General features: G+C 38.9%; 2 protein-coding genes across 5 annotated transcripts in view; one reads left to right on the plus strand and one right to left on the minus strand.

The window, feature by feature from the left end:
- Positions 1–1,246: 1,246 nt before the first annotated feature.
- On the plus strand, positions 1,247–5,035 carry BBIP1 (BBSome interacting protein 1). The gene is made up of 3 exons (XM_060768397.2): positions 1,247–1,449; positions 2,757–2,815; positions 4,750–5,035. Exons 2-3 carry the CDS (start codon positions 2,776–2,778, stop codon positions 4,911–4,913), a joined length of 204 nt encoding a protein of 67 aa, XP_060624380.1. The 5' UTR covers positions 1,247–1,449; positions 2,757–2,775; the 3' UTR covers positions 4,914–5,035.
- A 5,250-nt stretch (positions 5,036–10,285) lies between these two features.
- PDCD4 (programmed cell death 4) overlaps positions 10,286–21,490 on the minus strand; it is a 31,366-nt gene continuing 20,161 nt past the window's right edge. For all 4 annotated transcript variants that reach the window (XM_060768392.2, XM_060768393.2, XM_060768396.2 and 1 more), the window contains exons 3-12: positions 19,568–19,867; positions 18,970–19,064; positions 17,830–17,943; positions 17,020–17,241; positions 15,601–15,698; positions 13,858–13,972; positions 13,112–13,219; positions 12,382–12,492; positions 11,856–11,995; positions 10,286–10,971 (exon numbers count right to left, since the gene is read on the minus strand). In XM_060768392.2, coding sequence (XP_060624375.1) covers positions 10,911–10,971; positions 11,856–11,995; positions 12,382–12,492; positions 13,112–13,219; positions 13,858–13,972; positions 15,601–15,698; positions 17,020–17,241; positions 17,830–17,943; positions 18,970–19,064; positions 19,568–19,867 — 1,364 coding nt within the window. In that variant the 3' untranslated portion in view covers positions 10,286–10,910. The remainder of the gene's footprint in view (positions 10,972–11,855; positions 11,996–12,381; positions 12,493–13,111; positions 13,220–13,857; positions 13,973–15,600; positions 15,699–17,019; positions 17,242–17,829; positions 17,944–18,969; positions 19,065–19,567; positions 19,868–21,490) is intronic.

Raw genomic sequence — 21,490 nt, forward strand, 5'->3', positions numbered from 1 at the left:
GATCTTAAGTAGGGCAGTTTATGTGTTAGCAAGACTGGTTTGTACTTCTCTTTAAATGTGCAACAACCCTTCTTTCAAAAAGAAATCAAGTCCAAGCAGAGTGCCTCAGCAGTGCTGGGTACAGAAGACGCAAAAGTATTTTTACTACATGTGTCAAGAGGATTGTGGCCCACTAAGCTAAGGACTGGAGTTCCCAGTGGTGCAGTGAGTTAAAGCACTGAGCTGCTGAACTTGTTGACCTAAAGGTCACAAGTTCAAATCCGGGGAGCAGTGTGAGCTCCCGCTATCAGTCCAAGCTCCTGCCAACCTAGCAGTTTGAAAACATGCAAATGTTAATAGATCAATAGGTACCACTCTGGCGGGAAGGTAACGGCGCTTCATGCAGTCATGCTGCCCACATGAACTTGGAGGTGTCTATGGACCGCGCCGCCTCTTCGGCTTAGAAATGGAGATGAGCGCCAACCCCCAGAGTCGGACACGACTGGACCTAATGTCAGGGGAAAAGCTTTACCTTTACCTAAGCTAAGGACTGTACAGGTAACATTCAAAAAGTATAGTAAAATCAACTGTATGTGCAAAGCGCACAACCTTCCTCTGCACCAAACCTGCAAAATACTGTAGTCTCAGTTAACCAGCACCCAAGGGGATTGTTTGATGGCATATAAATGTAGTTTCTGGTTGCCTGAGAGTTAGTATTAAAACAGGACTAACAAATTAAAGTTGGAAGAAACCACATGGGCCATCCAGTCCAACCCCCTGCCATGCAGGAAAAGCACAATGAAAGCACTCCTGACAGATGGCCATCCAGCTTCTTTTAAAAGCCTCCAGGGAAGGAGCTTCCACCAAACTCTAAGGCAGAGAGTTCCACTGCTAAACAGCTCTTACAGGGCCCTTCCACCCAGAATATCAAGGCAGATAATCCACAATATTTGCTTTGAGGTGGGTTGTCCAAGTCCACACTGGCATATCACCCAGTTCAAAGCAGATAATGTGGGATTTTATTCAGCTGTGTGGAAGGGGCCATAGTTTGTGGCAGCTACAAAAACAACGTTAATCCCAGAATGAGGATAGCGTCAACATGGACAACGCGCCTGGAGATGGCAGCACGGCTGGGCAGCAGTCCTAAACTAGGAAGACAAGAGCCGTGCAGGTACTGCGCATGCGCTTGGCTATTTGACGTCCTCTGCAGGGAAGGAGCCCCGATTGGAGCGAAGAGGGGCGCTCTATCTGTGCCTCTCTATGGTGCCCTTCGAAGCCCAGCACTCAGCGGAGTCGCCCGGAAGCCGGAAGTGCCTCTTGAAGTCTGGGGCGGAGAAGTCCTTCCGTGTTTTACTTTGACCCTGTGGCGGCGTTGCCATGGCAATGCGCGAGGAAAGAGCCTTGTTGATCCTAGGCCGCGCGAAGGGCGAATTAGAAGCGGGTTCGTCGGTGTTTGGCTGCTCTAAACTTGTAAGTAGAGAAGACTGGAAGGCCCTGGCTGGCCTCGTGTGTTCCTGAACTTATGACGACCCTATAAGGCAGGCATCTTCAAACTGCGGCCCTCCAGCTGTTTGGGCCTCCAACTCCCAGAAGCCCTAACGAGCTTGTTCAATTGTCAGGAATTCTGGAAGTTGAAGGGCCGCAGTTTGAGGATGCCTGCCATAAGGATTTCATAGGCAAGGAAATGGCCAGTTTCTCCTTCTGAAATACCACCTATTGGTGGTCTCCCATCCACGTACCAACCAGGGCTCACCCTTCTTAGCTTCTAAGACTAGAAAGGATCTGGTTCCTTTAGGCCAGGCATGTGCAAACTTCGCCCCTCCAGGTGTTTTGGACTTCAAACCCCACAATTCCAGATTCTTTCCTTTTAATCTAGATTAGTGTTATCGTATTTACACAGTATTTCAATACAGTATCATGCTGTATTTCATTGTATGTTATTTCATCAATCTACCCACCCCCCACACACATTAAAAGGCAATGTTTCTATTCTTCCCGAGTTCTCTTGGCTCTTTTGATAAAGTTTTTTTTAATCTCCTAGTTTAGGAGACCTCTCGGGGCCTTTCCACACAGAATATCAAGGCAGAAAATCCCACAATATTTGCTTTGAACTGGGTGATCTGAGTCCACACTGCCATATATTCCAGTTCAAAGCAGATAATATCGGATTTTATTTATTATTTATTTACAGTATTTATAGTCCGCCCTTTCCACCCCGCAGGGGACTCAGGGCGGATTACAATGTACAATATTGCAAAAATTCAATGCCAAAGACACACAACAGATATAGACAGACAGTCAGAGGCTATTTAACTTTTCTGGCCACCAGGGGAGCTATCGCTTTCATCGTCCATCTGCGACACTGATGAAGTACTTCCGCATTCCCCGCATGCTTTTGCTAGAGTGCTTTGCTGGCATCTTTTTTAATGGCCTTGTAAATTAGTTAAATTAGCCTCCCCACACATAGGTGGTACCTAATTTTCCTACTTGACAGATGCAACTATCTTTTGGGTTGCAAAGGTCGACAACAAGCTACACAATTGGTCAGAAGCTCACTCCGACCCGGGTTGGCTTCGAACTCATGACCTTTTGGTCAGAAGTGATCTTAATGCAGATGACACTTAGCTATGCCACAGTCCCGGTGGAAGGGGCCTCATACACACCTTGGGGAGTTTCTTTACTAAGTGAATTGATTGAATTAGTGTATTGATTCTGGATCTGGAAGGTATGATGGAGGGGGCAGCATATTAATAGTCTTCTGGCAATTTCTCATTCAGTGCAGATTGAGGCCAAACAATGTCTGAACCAAAATTCCGCGAGGTGTTGCCCAAGCAAGGTGAGTGACCCTTCCCAGCACGATACCACAACTTTACCAAAGCCTTTTAGGAACCCTTGTTTTAGGACTTTTAGTTTTATATTAATACATAGATTTTAACATTTTTCAGCACTATTGAATATTTGGTTTCATTATGTATTATTTCAATGTTTATATTGTGTGTATTTTATAAATGCTGTTAGTCACTTTGGGCCCTTGAGTGGGGAAAGGCAGGATAAAATTGGCATGAATAAATAAACACATGTCACAGATAAAACACAATACATGGTTGCCAATCTTTAGATCAGTGGTTCTCAACCTGGGATGCCCAGATGTTTTTGGCCTACAACTCCCAGAAATCTCAGCCAGTTTATCAGCTGTTAGGATTTCTGGGAGTTGTAGGCCAAAAACATCTGGGGACCCAGGTTGAGAACCACTGCTTTAGATGAATGTGTGTTGCACAGGATCAGGCACCTTATCTCATAGTATCCCTTTCCACCCATTTGGTTTGTGATATTATCTCAGAGAGAAAATAATTCCTAATGTTGCTCAGGACTCCACATTAACTAGGATTAAGGGCCCAGGATCCTTGTGAAATAAATTGCATCTCTCCCCCCCCCCCCCCCCGAAAGGAATACTTCTTTAGGAATTTCTAGATCTTCCGGCTGTAAGATTCTATGTTCAACTTCCATAGAATATAATTGGAGGTTCCAATTATTCCAAAAGAAGCTTTCTATCCCAAGGTCCTCCAACATAACTGAAGAAAGTTGACCAGCACATTGGACCTAGTGAGAACATTTTTAATCAAAATTGTGAATAATCAAAACAGCAAATATGGAGGGATGGCTGTGCTTCCCTTTACAACAATAAAATGTTTATTTTTTGTTCTTTAATGCTGTGTGCAACTCTACTTTTTTGAATTGGACATTTATCTTTAACCATAAGAATATTGTTTATTTATTTACCGTATTTATATATCGCCTTTCTCAGCCCAAAGGCAACTCAAGGTGGTTTACAGTTGGCAACAATTCAATATCCCCAACACATAAAATAGAATTTAAAACATTTAGCATATAAAATAAAAACCCATACAAAACCAATAAAAGCATAAATCATCAGCGTCTCCTTACTATTCTTTGCTGAAAAGAATATTACTTCTGTACAAAGTAATATTCTTCTCAGCAAAGCTATCTTTCTGTTCTCATTGTTCCCATTGGAAGCAGGCTATATGTTGCCTTTGAGTCTTGACCAGCATCTATAATGCAGCATCTATAATGCATTATACTTAGGAATAATCAACATTTCCTTCTGGAAATAGATTTTAGCTCATCGCTCATTGTTATGATATACAGATTGTTTCAAAATAATGGGCCCAATTTGCAATACTGTATCGCTGCAACCACAAACCATGAATGAAACTGTGCCACTTGAAGAAGTGGGGTATTGAATTTCAAAGGATTACTGCTAAATGCCTCTCCCAGCACATAAACAGGGCTCAGTCATTTGCAAGATGGTGACTCCACAACATAAGGTCTAACAAAAATACTTAACATTTGTGGTGGATTTTTATTGTTTTTAGATTTGTTTTTGGCTCAAAATGCATAGTAAAACTTGATAACTCATTAAACTTTTTGAAACTTTTTGTATAAACTTTTCGTGTAATTATAACACCATGAAAAATATTGCTTTAAACTTAGGTCCATCATTTTGAAATACCCTGTATATGCCTCTGAAAATACATGTGAAGCCATTCTACAGGAGTAAATATACCTGCCCTCCGTTTTAAATTACTGCTTATTTAAGGAATATTTGGTGGAGACTTCTATGTTCTCTATCCTGCCCAGGAGCTAGTAAGTTTGCCAATTACAACCATGGATTCTATACTGTCTGAACCAGGCTATGTAATCTAGAAGACTATGTGAATTTCATTGTTTATCTTTCCCCCCTCATTCTAGGAATGTTAGCAGTAGAAGATGTGACTACAATGGTATTGTGTAAGCCAAAGCTGCTCCCCTTAAAATCAGTTACGCTGGAAAAGCTTGAGAAGATGCAGCGTGAAGCACAGGAAACAATTAGGCAGCAAGAGCTTGCCCAGCAGAGTTCAAAATCAATAGAGTAATAGGAAAAATAAAGAATAATGTATATAGCAATTCTTTATTCACCATTATGATAGATTGTTTGCTGATTGCAACCCTGTAAATATTTTAAAATATCTTGATTAAAATGGCATTTGATGTCCTCCTTTTGGAGTTCTGTGATTGTTTCTAATTCTACCTTCTGTTATTGAACTTTGTTCAGATTGCCATTTATAAATAACATCAGTAAAATCTCTTTGTTCTTTTGAGTACATTTGCAGAAAATGTGATGCCAGGCTTTTTTCCCCGTTGGATGTTTTGTGCCTTCAAACTGTTTGATTTAAGGCAGCCCTAAGATGAACCCCATCATGGGATTTCCTTGGAAAGATTTGTTGCCTGGAGGGTTTCCATGACTGAGTAGGGATTTCAGCACCATGATGTTAGCCTAATGCTCATACCATTTTGCAACATTGGCTCTTTCCTATCTATAGAATGTGTAACACATGAAATGCATACCTTTTAGGTATGATACAGTCCCTGTATCCAAGGACTCATCTACTCACATCCACCAAAATATGTCCTCTAGGCATTTTCTAGGCTCTGCAGCGTGGCTCTAAGTTACTTCTGGTGGAATTTGTTCACTGCAATAGGGTTTTCTATTACTAGTGGTTTTCTGTTTTCACAGTAAATTCAGATATGTATCCCCCATGAATACAAGGGATATACCATATATAAAATTTATTTATTTACCATACTTGTATTCCGCCTTTCTCAACCCCGAAGGGGATTCAAGGTGGCCTTACACAGGCAACAAGTCAATGTCGCATAAACACATACATCAATGAATAAACAAAAACAATAAAACCAACTAAATAAAACATATTAAAATAGCAATTAAAATCACAAAATCCAGGACATATTCTAGGGCCAGCCTGGATCGTCATTCAATTAAGTTATAGCTTCTTATTGCACTGCTCCCATTATTGACCAAAAGCCTGATCCCAGCGCCATGTTTTTAGTTTATTTCTGAAGGCCAGATTGGGGGGGGGGGGGGTATCTAATTTCACTGGGGAGGGAGTTCCATAGACAAGAGGCCACCACTGAGAAGGCCCTGTCATTCGTCCCCATGAGGAAGTGGGATCAAGAGCAGGGCCTCCCCTGACGATCTTAGCCTCCGAGGTGGGTCATAGAGGGAGATACATTCGAACAGGTGAGCTGGGCCGGAAGCGTTTAAAAGTGTGTAAGTTGTTTAAAACAATGATTTCAGATGCCATTCAGGGACTGATTCCTGTGGCTCACTCCTGCCAGTCAAGGGTTCTTCAGAGCATAGTGTTTAATGCAAGAGTGAATGCATCCATATTAAAAGGAGCAGCCAATACTGGGTATTACTTGATCCTGTCATAACATCAATATCTTAGCAGCATTAATGCCTGCAACCTTGTATGAAAATGTCCTCTATACTTTCCCTTTTGGATTTAAAGACACAATAATGCCAGGTCTGCAGTAATGCGTGTTAATTAAGATTTGAAAGCTGGGTTTACCCCTAGGTGCTAGTTTGCTTCCAGTCTACTAATAATGGGGGGGGGGGGGGATGTCAGTGTGTAATTCATGTATGATGTGTGTTTAAATGTAATTTTATGTGATAGGATTGTGATTGTAATAGAATTGTATTGCCAGGATGTATTTTGACACAGAAGGGTTAAACAGCAAAGTAATAAGCTGTGAGAATGTGACCCTGAGTTCTTGCTCTGTGAAAGATTAGGGAGTGCCAGAGATAAACTTCCTTCCAGCTGCAGTTTGTATTTGTTCCTATCTCTTTCGGTTTGTGTTCTTCACGTCTGTCCACTGATGGTGTATGTTGTCTATTTTGAGCTGCTTAAGTAAAGCAAAAAACCTGCTTTTACTGGAGACTCCAGAGTCCATTATTCCGAGCTTCTGCGATACTCTGCTAACGCCAACAATAGGTTATGGGCCCACACTGACCGGGCTTGTTAACCTGGACCAGCTGACCTGCAGAGCTGCTGACCAGGTTGGAGGCTGTGATCGAAGCTGTGTGGTTTGGACTGGTGACTGGAGCCTGTTTTCACCAAGAGCTGGTGAGTGTCTTCGAAAGACTGATTCTGGGAGTAAGCAGAGTTGTGAACGGGGCGCGCTGGACCCAGAGATTGATGATCGGAAAGTGTGAAGCCGTAAAGCCATAAAGTTGGAAACCAGAGGGGAGACTGCCAGAATCCACTGACGGTGTGAATCAGCGGCTGGGCTTGAACTCAGATCGCGAGGGTCTCCTGTGGTGAGAATGGCTGCTTCTAATCCAATGCCAATGATTGAGAGACTGAGTGACCATAATTATAAGCAATGGTCTGTGTTTATGCAGCATCTGCTTGCGAGAGATGGCTTGCAAAGGACTATTTTAGGCACAGAAGTTGACCCAGAGAAAAATCAGAAAGGGCTGGCAAGCCTGATCCTTTGTTTGATGCCCGATCAACTGGTTCATGTGCGAGGTCTGCAAACTGCCAAGGAAGCTTGGGATGCTCTCCGCACTGTACATTTGAGAGAGAGCACACTTGGTAAAATGATATGGACTAAGAGATTGTATTGTGCCAAACTGGAGGAAGGTGGAGATGTAAGAGCACATGTGAAAAAGATGAAAGAGCTGTTCTTGGAATGCCAAACCAGAGGTGTCGATATCAGCAACAAGAATCTAAGTTATATTTTGATGTCTTCACTTAATGATGGATGGGACCATTTATTATTTTCGCAACAAACTGTGAGAGCCCAGGATCTCACGTTGGATTTAGTCTGTTCGAGAATCCTGGAAGAAGAAGGCAGACGATTGTTTGAGGGAAAACAGCATGAAGGCTGCAGGAATGAGGGGGAGTCAACACAAACGGAGACTGTTCCTGCCAGCGTGCGAACAGTAAAGGCTGAAAGGAGATGTTATGCCTGCAAGGAACCAGGACATTTGGCCAGAGACTTCAAGGCAAGGAGAAATCAACCCAGAGGCAGCCGCGCCAGAGGGGGCTTCAGCAGAGGAGGACGCCGTGGTGGTGGAGCACCGGACTTTGCTGAAGCTAGAGCGATGATGGCAGCCACAGGAGATGCTATAGACAATGATCTGAATGAAGGTGATGGTGAAAGTGATATGAACTGTGCTGAATATGCGAATAAGGACTTGAATGTACCTTTGCATAACTCATGTGCACATTTCTTTCACAGAGTGATGGGACATGTAAGTTTTCGTGGTCTAGAAAAATTAGCTAATGTATGTCCTGAGTTAAAGATGCTCAAGTGTGATAAGTTTTTGGACTGTGCTATATGTAAACAAGCAAATATCGAAGTATACCTTCTAGTAAAAAGAAGTAAAATGAAGGCTAGTTGGCCTTTTGAGGTTGTCCATGCTGATTTGGCTGGACCTTTTCCAGAAAGTGAAGGAGGAGCTAAGTATTTCTTTGTTATAGTGGATAGATTCACTAGGTATGGATTTGTGTATAATTTAAAGAATAAGAGTGATGCCTTCTCAGTATTCAAACAATGGGTGCAGATGATTGAGAGGACTTTTCCTCACAAGGTGGCTTCTTTAGTCACAGATGGAGGTGGAGAATTTTGTAGTAATGTTTTTCAAGAATGGCTTGCAGAAACTGGTATTCAACATAAGACTACCAACCCATATACTCCAGCTGAGAATGGACTAGCAGAAAGACGCATAGGTATTATTAATAGCATGAGGAGTGTATGTTGAAAGATGCTGAGGCACCCAGTAATCTATGGGGAGAAGCACTCCATACTGCTAACTATGTATTGAATAGAGTGTGGTGTTCAGCAATAAATCAGACTCCATTCTTTGCCCTGTATGGTAAGCCACCCAATCTAAAACATTTAAGAATTTTTGGGCAATTTGCATATGTACTTATTCCAGCCCAACAAAGAAGGAAGGGTCAACAAAAATGTCAAAAGTTACGGTTTACTGGTTATGAAGGAAATAAGTATCGTTTTTATGCAGGAAATGGAAGAATAATTCTTTCCAGAAGTGCTAATTTTGAAACGCATAGTGGATGGGAAAGGATACACTGTAATAAAGAAGTGTTTGTTCAATTTGATAATAAAGATGATGAGACTAGAGACACAAATGTGGGTATTGAAGAGGTATTGTTGTCAGACATTGAGGAAGTGTCAAATGTTCCTTCACCACGTTCTAGACTTAGGGATAGAAAGAAGAGAGACCTGAAGCTAGTGAGAGAACTGTAAGTGAAGAAAGCAGAGTGATACCTTGTGATGAAGTGAAGCAACAGCAGTCAGTGAAAACAGAAAGTTTAACGCCTAGTAAAAGTTCACCCAAGAATAAAACAGCAAAAACAACAGACAGGTAAAGCAGGAGGAACAAGAAGTTCAGTTGGAACAAGTAAGTGCAGGGAAGAGAGAAGAAACAAAATATATGCTCATTCCTTATTTGTCCAAGCCAGGTAAATTCCACAGAATCCCAGTAGGAAAAGACTATACTGATGATGATAACTGTGAATGGTAATCATATTGTTCAAAGAATGTAAAAGTGACGTTTTGAAGATGTGTTTTTTGCAGAAGATGTGTTTGTGTATAGTCGTTTATAAGATTGTATTCTGTATTCCCTGTGCGTATGGATTGTGATAAGAGATTGCTCTATACTGTTGTCTAGTTTGATAAATGATGTTATAAATAGAGTTAAGAAAACAAATGAATGTTACTTATAGAGGTTAAGATTTTATTGTGGTTAAGATAATGTGTATATAGTAAGGACAGAAAATTACATTTAAAGAGGGGGAATTGTCAGTGTGTCATGTATGATGTGTGTTTAAATGTAATTTTATGTGATAGGATTGTGACTGTAATAGAATTGTATTGCCAGGATGCATTTTGACACACAACAGCAAAGTAACAAGCTGTGAGAATGTGACCCTGAGTTCTTGCTCTGTGAAAGATTAGGGAGTGCCAGAGATAAACTTCCTTCCAGCTGCAGTTTGTATTTGTTCCTGTCTCTTTCGGATTGTGTTCTTCATGTCTGTCCGCTGATGGTGTATGTTGTCTATTTTGAGCTGCTTAAGTAAAGCAAAAAACCTGCTTTTACCAGAAACTCCAGAGTCCATTATTCTGAGTTTCTGCGATACTCTGCTAACGCCAACGGGGGGGGGGGGGGGGGGGCAACAATTATTGCTCAACTATACATACAGTCAAGCTCTGGGATACATCTGTTTACTCTAGCAATGGTTCATCCATGTAGCAATTGTGCAACCTTATGATACAACAAAATTAAAAGTGCTTTAAACGAACAATAAAGAGAAACCCATAGAACTTCCTTGACACAGGCTGGGGCAAGAACCTCAGCTGATTTCCAAGAGTCAATGAACACAAATTTAAACACTGATTAAGAAAAACAAAAGAAAACTCTGCTTCACAAAAGTTTATTTTGCAATACATTCTGCCAGAACTGTTCATTTTTCCAGTTTTGTAGAAAAAATAGATGTTCCAGCCACCATTTGCTGAACTAGTCTTAACACCAATTCATTATATTACCTGGAAAAAGATGAATGCATCTTATGATCAGACTAAATTTGTTTTAAAGAATCTAAGAAATAACTGTTTCTTCACAGCAGCAGCCAAAATAGGGTTCCAGCAGCTTAACTTGACCCATTTTTAAAGCTTTGAATAAACCAGTGATTTTACTACAAAAAACCCAACAACACTGTCCTTGAAAGAAAGGAGGGGCATACAGGTATCAATGCAAAATATGGAATGATTAGGTCAAATATGGCACTTACAAAAGAGTAGCTTATTCCAGCAAACCTCCATAGAAAGGGGGGTTACTTTTGTCGAACTACAGGTTCAGAAAAGAGAAAATGCTTAAAAAATTCTTTGCGAACACAAATTTGTACAATCTTTAGAAGTTATTTGTGCCTCAAAACAAGTGCATTTTTACAAATAAACAAACTGCACCAAGCAACTCTTGCTACAGAATATATACATGTATATTCCCTTTAAACATCTACAGTTGCAAGTGTTGGTTTGTGAATTCAGTAGCTCTCAGCCTTCAGGCGGCCTCCATCTCCTTCACTTACAAAGCGCTTCCTTCCCCTAAAATTAAATACACAATATGTTTTCAGAATCTCTCATTTTACTTGGCTTTACTGACAGTGGGAGTTCTTCACTAATAAAAAATTCTACAAGCAAGAAGCCATGTAGCTTTTGTTTTGTTTACTCTATTGCATAAGCAACACAAAAGTTAATGCGGTTTCCCTAAAAAAAGCTCAGGTCAAGAATGTTTGAAAGAATGCTTCTGTGAAGCCATAAATGTATGTGATGCACAGAGACCACAATGAAGAGATACAAGAGCAGGAATGAGGAAGGTGCAAAAGGAAAAGCCCCTGCAAAGCTAAGAAAGACTATCTTGAGATTCCAGAATTAGCAGCAATTCGCACTTTCACAGTCCTACAGGAATAAGAAAGTCTAGTACAACTTCACAGTCATTTTTTTGTTTTAAAAAATAATGTAGTTAGACTTTGCAGAAATTTAAGCATAATCAAACAATGCTTCAGTAATACGGACATTAAACCGATTTAACACATGCATTTTCATCTTCTATTCATCATCTTTACAGATGTGGAAATAAAAACCAGGATAGCTCAGAAGTCTGCCCATATATACAAGCCTGAGAGAACAGAGAAGCAATATGAGAACACAAGTTGTATAGTGATCTTCAAAGGGCATTTAGTTCCAAAACACAGCTTCATATACAGATGGGAGTTTAACATCCTCAGATGTTTAGACTGAAAGTTCCCAGCTGTGAAACTCCATTCTTGCTTCTAGGACAACATGCCCTGCACTGCAGTACAAGGAAAAAACAAGGCAGCTGCCAACTGGAAATGCCTGAGCTCAGATTAGCAAAGCAGCAAAGTCAGTGTTAAATCTCTCTCACACATGCACAGCCAACGCATGGGGTCACTTTGTTAAATATGTACCTGGAAGGACAGAGATCTCTTAATGGCTTTGATATTATTCCTGCACTAAAGCATTCCTCTACAAACCGTTCAAGCACAGAGTACGAATGTGGCACATCAAGATTAATGTCTGGAATTTCACGGTAAATCCGTTCATAGCCCTGCAACATTAGAATTAGGAAAAAATGCTTAGCACCTGTCATCAGAGTATTGCAGTTCTCAGTGAAAATTATGTACACTTAAAATACTTCCCTATCACTCTTAGTGCTATCTTAATACGCATCTCTGTATCTGTTAACATACAGTCTGATTCCCCAGCCGTAAGTAAGAGACACCTCTGCCGAAGACCCTTCCAGGCAGCATAAATAATAATGAGCCAGCCAAATAGTCTGGTTTGGTAAAAGACAGGTCACTATGTTCTTCCCAATTTTTTTAAAGAAGTAAACTCTCACATTACCAAAATCTCACTTGATCCTTATATTACCTAATCTAATTCTAGTGCAAACACATGTGAAATAGTAACACAAGGAAATCTGGATACACTTACTCTTTTCATTTGGTCCATAGTAATTACAGCAGATCTCCAGAGGGATTTCAACAAACTGAGCATCATTTTAAAGTTTGTGTCTCCAGTTGATTCTAAAACCATCACAACTGCCTAAAATATACATATATATATATAAAGTCAAATGAACTGAATATTCATTGAGAAATTGTGTAAAGGCTCTTATTTTAATATAAGAGCACTATCTCCATTAAAGAGTCAGAGGCATAATAAAAAGTACAAGACTAAAAAAGAATGTATTATAGACTATCCCATCAGTCAGAATATGAAATAGCATGGAGAGTATCCAATTAGAATATTCTGCAGTTTTGTAAGCATTATTCAGATTCAGTGTGGAAATCGCACCATATAATAGAGCAACACAAATTGAAAATTGAAAATTGATTAAAATATGAAGGAAGCAAACGAAAATGGGGGAAAGTCTCTTGAATTAAACATTAACATGTACCATTTTTCTTCAAATTTAAGTAAGGTATCGAGCTGATGTAAGTTTAGTGGTAGTCACTAAATTATGGAAAGAAGCGACTTCTTTGAAGCAGGTAACTAGTGTAAAAAAGTGCAGACTATGTACCAATAGCCGTTATGAGAAGCATATACATTTTCATATTTGCAACCAATATATTGTTACTAGCAAAGGTGAAATCTCAGTATGGTTTGCATGTTGTATTAACTATGTCATCCATATACAAGAGAAGCATTAATCCCGCCTTACTTCATAAACAAGTTCGTGGTGAAAATGGGGCACTTCTAACTCCTGAAGACAACGTTCTGCTTCAGAAACATCTCCAGAAAGAAGGTATTCTTTTAACAGCATATCAATCTAATAGATAAAAACACACAACTAGATTAGATGATGTGTTTTAAAATCTACACTTCTTTTGTAGCAGGAAAACTATTCAAATCTCCAGTATGCGCTTCTTGCAAAAGAAACCACCACTTCCTCCTCCTGCTTGCTGGTTTTTCCTCTGAAGGGCACCGCAAGAACAGCCTAGTGGTGCTATGTAAAAGGAGCAAGTGAGAAATTATCACCAATGTACTTTGTAAGTGCCACTTCCACTCTCACCACCAGCTCACTATGTCTGGGTGGGAGAGCAGAGACATTTATATCTTCAGGGAATGAAAGATGTAGAGAAAGAAGGAATACCTAATACTGGTTTTAAATCACTTCATTGGATGTGTTGCAATAGCATATTCCCAGATTAGTTTAGTGTTTACACCTTATTTTATTTTTCTGGTTATTTAATATTTGATGTTTATTTTACTTAGCTGATATTTGTCTTTGCTGTTCTGGTATGGCACAGGTCCTGTGTGGAATCGTGCTGCGTGTTTTTGACATTGGTGTTGAGGTCTGAGGTGTGTGCAGAAAGTCTTAACAAGGTCCACTGTAACCTTGAGCCAGATTTGTTAAACTGATAATGTTATGGAACACCCATTAACGATTACATTTAAGTTGATTACCTCTTTAACAAGATGCTTGACAGGCTGTTGCCCACCTCCTGATCCCCAAACATTGTCTATGCGTTTCCCACCTTTGGTCATACTTAGCAATACAGTAGCTCGATCTAGGGCAGCTCTAGGAAGGGAATACAAAGTTAAATATAAAAAATCTCATTAAGGTATAAAGGACTTTAAGCACCTCAAGATTCACAACCATAACTGAAGCTCTGAAACAACAGGGTTGATTAGGCATGATGCTAAATCACACTCGAATGCAACAATGAATTGAGATTTTCCCCAAGCTTGCACATTTTCCTCCCTCCTTCAAATAATCCAGAAACTTGTGTTTCAATTGTTGGATTAGCTGCATCTTGCTGTATCATGCAAATCCATCTGAATTATTTCAACAATGTTTAGTGGAAATAAGTCAAGTACAAACCACAGACCTATGTCTAATGCTTACTTATTATGACTTCCAGAACTAACCCTTCACTCTGTAGCTCCCCGTGCTACACAAAAACCGTTCCAGAGGGTTCCTCACATCTCCAGAAACTGATGGGGGGCTGCAGTGGAGGAGAACCTCCTGGTTCTGATCAATTCTGTTTTTCCTTGAAGCAGAAACCCCTCATTGGATCCACCCCACAGTTTATGATACTGATTTGTTTTTATTCACTAAAGATAAGCCATAGTTTAAAATTCTGACACAGTAAACTGTGGTTGATCTAAAATAGAAGCAGAAAGTTTCAATCTCTTTGCATCCACGCCATAAAAAAGAAGGGAACACATAAGGGGAAAATGGGCTCAATTCTTCATATATTAACTTATGGTTTAGCATTATGTCCAAACACAACTACAGTACAGAAATACACAATCAGTGTGAAAGATATGTTTTATACACAAAGTTGAGTACCATAACTAACAGTGTTTACTATTTAATAAGCCCCGCTGTATTCCACATATTCTAGTGAATATGTCTATGTTTGCTGCCTAAGTGACCTAATATTTACTGGGGCTAAATCCTACATTCAGTATTACCTTGTGCAAGCTTTATAGATACTTTACTACAAACTATCAAATATATAAATTGTTCATGTTTATAAATATTTTTCAGAATGAAAACAGCCACATAAGTTTTGCTACAATGAGTTCAAAATTCAAGTAAACATATTTCTTCATAATCCATCTTTTTCAAGTTCTCAGACAGCTTACAAAAATCAAAATACAGATAAATGGTTCTGTAATAGCAGAAATAACAATCGTATCAATATTGTCTTAGATGTCAGTAACATTGCTTGCTTTCAAAAGAAAACAAGACTTCATAAAGGGTTTCTGATTAAAGACAGGCTGACATATCTCTCATCTGATTTTTTCTTTCTTTTTTTTAAAGCAGCCCTGGTGCTTAAAAATAATCAGAAAACCCCAACTCCAACCATATGCCAATATTTGAGGTAGCTGTCATATTACCAACCCAAGACTTTGGCAGCTACAAATATCAAATCAAGTGAAAATCCCAAGCTATTATTTCTACACCTGCATTCCTTTGTCTAAGTCAAATGCCCTTTTCTGAAATCTGTACTTTTAGCCATTACTACTTATAGTGGAAAAACATTCTATAAACTCTGTTCTGTGGTGACAATATCCTCATAATTTTGAACAATGGGTTTTCTGTAAAACCTGAGTATCTTTATAAACACAACTAGGTCTACCTTGTTTATTTAGTAAATATGATAAATTTTCTTAAACTACACTGGGCAATACACTTACCGCGCATGGACACAATCCACAGTGCCTTTGTATCCATCTATATAACTGCCAGACAGAATCCCATCTCCAACTCCTCTTGCAATAAACTGACCAACCAACTGTGATGAAAAAGAAACATATTTTATAGAATGAATCTGAAATAGTCAGGTCTGGATTTTTTTTTCTTACTTACTTTTATCATCCATCACATCATTAACCAAGGATATACAAATAAAGGGGACAAAGATGTGCAGCACAGATGCAGTTGTCATCTCTAGTGTTCACATCTCTCTTGCCAGGCACCTTGATATCACCACTGTCTCCATCATGAAAACATGAACAGGGACATGCATTTCTAGCTAGATAATGTCCCAGTTCCAGTAGCTACATGAACATCTTGTCATATTTTATTCATTATTCTAAAAAAGCTTCTGTTACTGATTGCTTTGTTGTACTCATACACAATCAAATTTTTAATTAGGCTTTTACAAAGCAAGAAATGAATACTACTTCTCAAAACAAACACAATGGCACATTTCTATGAATTGTCTTTCAATGTATATACTTTTCAAAATGAGGGCCTTCCAATAATTTGGTTTTTCATTGTGCAGAATTTGGAAAAATGAGAGTTTCAATTATCATTACGTTTTGATAAAATATTGCCTCATAGTATAACATGTCTCACCCATCCAAGTGGACAGATGAACAGGTGAGCATTTAAAAGTTGGGCATTCAAAATTTTGCATACAGGAACTGTTGAGCCAGTTACACATGGATAATAATGGAGGAACAAAAGATTTATCAGCACAATGTGCATATATAACAGTGCTGTAAGTCTGAGGACAGGAGGGAAACGTAAGCAAAAACTGGAACACTATGTGTGTCAAAGCACACCTTGTTAAAATTCAACCCCACACTGTCCAAGTCTCAAGTCCTCAACGAGGAGCAGTTAGTTTAGTATAGGCTGAGGGAATTCCCTTCCCTCATGTCTCCTGTATGACAGTTGGAATTTCTTTTCTCCTCTCTGTTTCTGCTCTCATGCTCAAACCCAGTTATTTATTATGAAGAAATACAGTTATTTTTGTATTGTAAATAAACCTTTTGTGATTTTTTAAAGATTGGATTTTGCATCTTTGCCTGCTTAAGCTGTAAATTCCTTGCAGCCACAACCAATGGCACTTCACACTCTGCTCACTAATGAGCTGATGCTCAAATTGTTGTATCCTGTCTGATTTTTGGATGCTCTGCCATATTTTAGGGTAGTTTTTCTTAACACACTTTGCATTATGAAAATGGGTGGAAATGCAGATTCTTTCACCAAACTACCAAAACGTTAGCTAAATCTGAGTGTATTATGCCATAAAGCACTTTTAATTAATGTGAGTAGTGGAGGTGCTACAGAACAACCACTTTCATTTTAAACAATCATTTTAAACAAACCTGTGGTGCTTTGGGAGTGTCCAATACTAGTTCTGGTAGGTCTCTAAGAAGCCGGTCAAATGATTTTTCCACATCCTTCATGCTGACGACTGTCCCACACAAGTCAGCAAGGAGTTTAGAGGTCATCTCTCTGTGACTAGCCTTCCCCTCTAATGCCAATGATATAGACAATACTGGTACACTGTACTTCATTTCCCCAAGATTAAGATCTTTCAGCATCTCCTATAAGCAGGAAAAGTAAGGCGACCTGTTATTTTAGTTCAAATATTGTGATCTGTATGTCCTATACAGTAGAGATGGGGAGGAAATAAGGAAAAAGGATGTCTCTTTCATTGGACTAGTACTACTTTTCCAAGTCAGACCAACTCCACAGATTTATGAGGCTAAAACTGAGTAACAGTCCCAACTAGAGTCAATGCTGACTTTCAGTGGGTTTACTCAAGTTAGTACTAACAATTTGAGTTAGCCAATAGACCGTGTCTATTTTTTGCTCAGACTCTATCTGACACCCACACAACAGGAGATAGGGGATAGATATCCAATGAAGCAGATGTTGGAATTTAAGGAAGGAACAACTTCTCAATAGTTATTCAATAAAGCATTCTATCTTAACACATAATAATCTGTATAGAAACTATTCCATTTCTTAAACCACCTGTGTTGCACAATCTAATCAATCCTGTATTTATATTAGTAAATATTACAAAATCTTACATTAACATGATAATGCTTTGTGGCTTAAGTACACTTTTCCCACAATGCCTTTCTAAATATTAATAATCATTATAAAATGGAAGCCAAGAGACATACCGCCACTTCATTTGTATCTCCATGTTCAAAATATTCCTGGATTATTGGTGTTAAGGTTTTCTCAAATCCTCTTTCATCCAAAGGCGGAACGACAGTTTCATAGACACAGTTACCCTGTTTTAAGTACAACAAACTATTAAATGAAACAAGAGTCACCTTGTGCAGATTAAGAGCAATGAACTCTTTGAACATCATTCCACTGAAATTAACAGATCACAGGCTTTCCAAATATTATTCTTTGAAGAGGCTTCTAGTTTTCTATTCATCATGACTACCATCGGGTAAACTGCAATACTAACTCAAAGATAGAAAACAAATTTTAGCTACATCTAAGACTGATGTGACAATATGGCTTACAGTGTATTTTTCACTTTACTTCAGCTCAGTATGACCCCAAGGTCACACTGCAAGCTCCCCAGACAAGGAAGAGCACATCAAATGATATCTCAAAGCTCTACTTTTTGCTCCTTTCCAGCTGCTTGTCTCCACTGTTGAACCACTGCTTCTCTCTCTATCCCAGGAAAGGGGAAATTAATAAAAACCCACTCTTGATGCTTATGCAAACAGGGCAAAGGAGTGGGAAGGAATCAATACAGCTGTGGCACATGAGGAAAGTGTTAATAAAATCTTATCTTGGGAGCCACATTCTTAAATCCCAAGAGCTTCTCCCATATTTGTGCATAAGGCACAGTGCATTGTGCATAGTCTTCCATAGTGTGCAAAGCAATAGTATGCTTGCCCTTGTAAAATAAATCAGTTTCCAACAGTAGGTGCTTTGATAAACTTGACTCAGAGAAAATCACTAGTAAGAAATCAATAGTCTGGTTTCTAAAAAAAGAAGGGGGAAACTGAAGCACTGCTTCATTTTTTTTTTGTGGTCCAATAACTGCATTACAGGGTGGGGCATAAAGATCACCCACATATTGAAGGAGTTTAACAAATAAACAAAGCTAACTAGAAAAAAAATGTATATATTTCTAAAAAGTATAGTTTTGTTTAAATGGGTTTTAAAATTAATATCAGACCAATGGTAGCCATTGTTGACAATACATTGCTGAAGATGTTCCCAGAAAATGTCTTATGAATACATTTCTCTGTAACACTGAGTAACCAAAAGGGCAAACTGAGCATTTTTTTTACTTGGTCATCATCATAGTTGGGATCTTTAATATCCACTTCATCCAGATCGTACACTTGACCAGGTGGTCCCCACACACCTTTGCCTCCTGCACCACCTGAAAAGAAGGGAGGAAAACAACTAATATTGAAGGCAGACTACACACTTTGCTTTATTTATTCATTCTAACATTTCAAAGACTCCAAATGTTAATAAAACACAAGCAGAAATGGTGGTATTTTCAGTATCATCATATCTAACTGAAACAACTGGTTTTAATCAAATCAATTAAAGCATCACTCTTACTTAACTAAGTTGTTCATGTTAAGATTTTGAACCTTAAGATGTTGTCAGGGAATTCTAAGGTGAATATTAAATATGTAGACCTATGCTAAAGCACTATTCAGATCACTCCTGGCCTTTCTTCTTACATGCCATGAAATAAACGTACTACAAATGCGGGCATCAAGAAATTCAGGATGAAAAAGTAAATTGTAGACCTATAAGAACTATATCTACTAGACCAGTGGTTCTCAACCTGTGGGTCCCCAGGTGTACTAGACAATTGAACAGCTTTCAAAAAGGTTATCTCTGTTTGCCATTAGATCAGAATGCACCTACCTTTCTTTGGTAAGCCCCTTCCCTTTCCTGAACGAGATCGCCTGTCCAAAAATTTTCCCTTTGGACTGGTTGGCACAGTGATTCCACTTTTTGGTGGTTCTCCATTATCACTCACGGAGTCGCCTCTTCCAGAGTCTCTAGAGGAATTTTTTCTCAGCCTTCTCTTTGCTCTAGCATTGATTTTAGCTTCATTAATAGATGTTGCAGGGATCCAGTTACCATTGATTTCATTTTTTACTTCCTCATTCCCACCGTTTCCCTCATCGCCAGAAAACGGAGTATCACTCAAATTATCCAAGTCTCAAAAATAAAAAGACAGAAAATCTCAATGGGACAGGAAGTAGGTTTGATACAGATAACATACATTTCAAAATGCTAGTCTAAGCAGCTTGCAAAATGAATGAAGTTGATGATTTCAACAATATCCGAAAGACAGTTTCACTTCTAAAAGCGACAAAAGCAAATGGCGGTGCAAGAGATAAAAGAAAGATAAGAGGCAAGGATGAATAGAAAGTACATTTACAAAACATGTTCTGATAGTATGGTCATGATGGGACTATCTGTGATGTAATTCCATGCTTTCCCCACATTTTGGGACCATACCAAAAACAGCAGTGTAAATATTATGCAATCTGTCTTTGTATTTTGTATAATAACATGGAAACGCTGTTACATTTTGGAGGAGACCTGTCAAAAGTATGAAGTGAATCTCAGTTTATATGCAACCCAAATTTTAACCTACATAATTCTGAGTTATATAAGTTCATCAGATAATAGAAGTGCCCAGAATTCGGGAGCAGAGTTATGGATGTACTGTATAACATCTGGTTCTTACATATTCAGTGATACTACTGCCACTTCCCCTCCCCACTCCTACTCTACCAGATGCTTTAATTGCCACCAAAATAGAGCCTTTTTCTCCACACAACTGATGCCCAGCAAAAGTTGGGGTTTTTTTGGGGGGGGAGGGGGTAAGATATTACTTAACTACACGTCTAAATTAGAAACATAACTAAATAGCATTCCAGTCCTTATTGATAAATCATTACAATATTGCTGTACTACCACATTAGTAAAAACTAATGTAGGCTACAAAGCACTGCCATATCCAGGGTTTACACATTTGTAAAAAAATAAATTGCCATTCATATCTGTTATCTTGTTAATAAAAGTTCTTTTTTGCTGAACACTTATTTTGCCTAAAACATACACAAAGTTTCCATTTTAAAGAGTTACTTTTGAACAAACAACAAGACTTAATTCCACTTTGAGATTGGATTGGATTTTGAAAATTTTGAGTTGTTGAGGAAACAAGGATTGGTGATAAAGCTCCAATGGAGACACCTTTCCCCCATGATAACTCTTTCGTGAGTGTATTTCCTTCTTTGGGGCAGATTTCATTGTTGTCTCACCACAGTTTGTTACTAGCCATATGTAAGTTGGATGTTTGTAACTTAGGAACTGTATACACAGTGTCAGCAACTCAATGAAGAGTCTCCACTTCACCATCAGGCACCATCAAAACTACACACTGTCATGGGAAATTAATACGGTAAAATCTTAATGGTAAGCTCCTTCCATGTGATACAGCCTATGTGATGTATGAGTATTGCACTACAACTATGAAGACCAGGGTTCAAATCTCTGCTTGGCTATGGAAACCCACTGCATGATCTTGGGCAAGTAATACTCTCTTCTCAAAAGAAGGAGGCAAAGGCAACCGTTCTCTGTACAATTCTTACCAAGAAAATCCCATTATAGTTTAAGTTAGAGTTACTATAAACCAGAAACAAGTTGATGGCACATAACAACTTTCCAAGTGAAGAAACGATCACACTGATATATAACATCCAATGTGGTAACCAAACTTCTGATATGGGGCTGATATTGTCATATGATTATGTCCTTTAAGCTAAAAACACC

This window comes from Anolis sagrei, chromosome 3 (genome assembly GCF_037176765.1).
Source record: "Anolis sagrei isolate rAnoSag1 chromosome 3, rAnoSag1.mat, whole genome shotgun sequence".
NCBI lineage: Eukaryota > Metazoa > Chordata > Lepidosauria > Squamata > Dactyloidae > Anolis > Anolis sagrei.

Excerpts from the sequence above, each read along its gene's own strand:
- BBIP1 (XM_060768397.2), top strand. The coding sequence starts at position 2,776 with ATGTCTGAACCAAAATTCCGCGAGGTGTTGCCCAAGCAAG. Across the intron at positions 2,816-4,749 it reads CGAGGTGTTGCCCAAGCAAG|GAATGTTAGCAGTAGAAGAT; the intron begins GTGAGTGACCCT and ends CCCTCATTCTAG.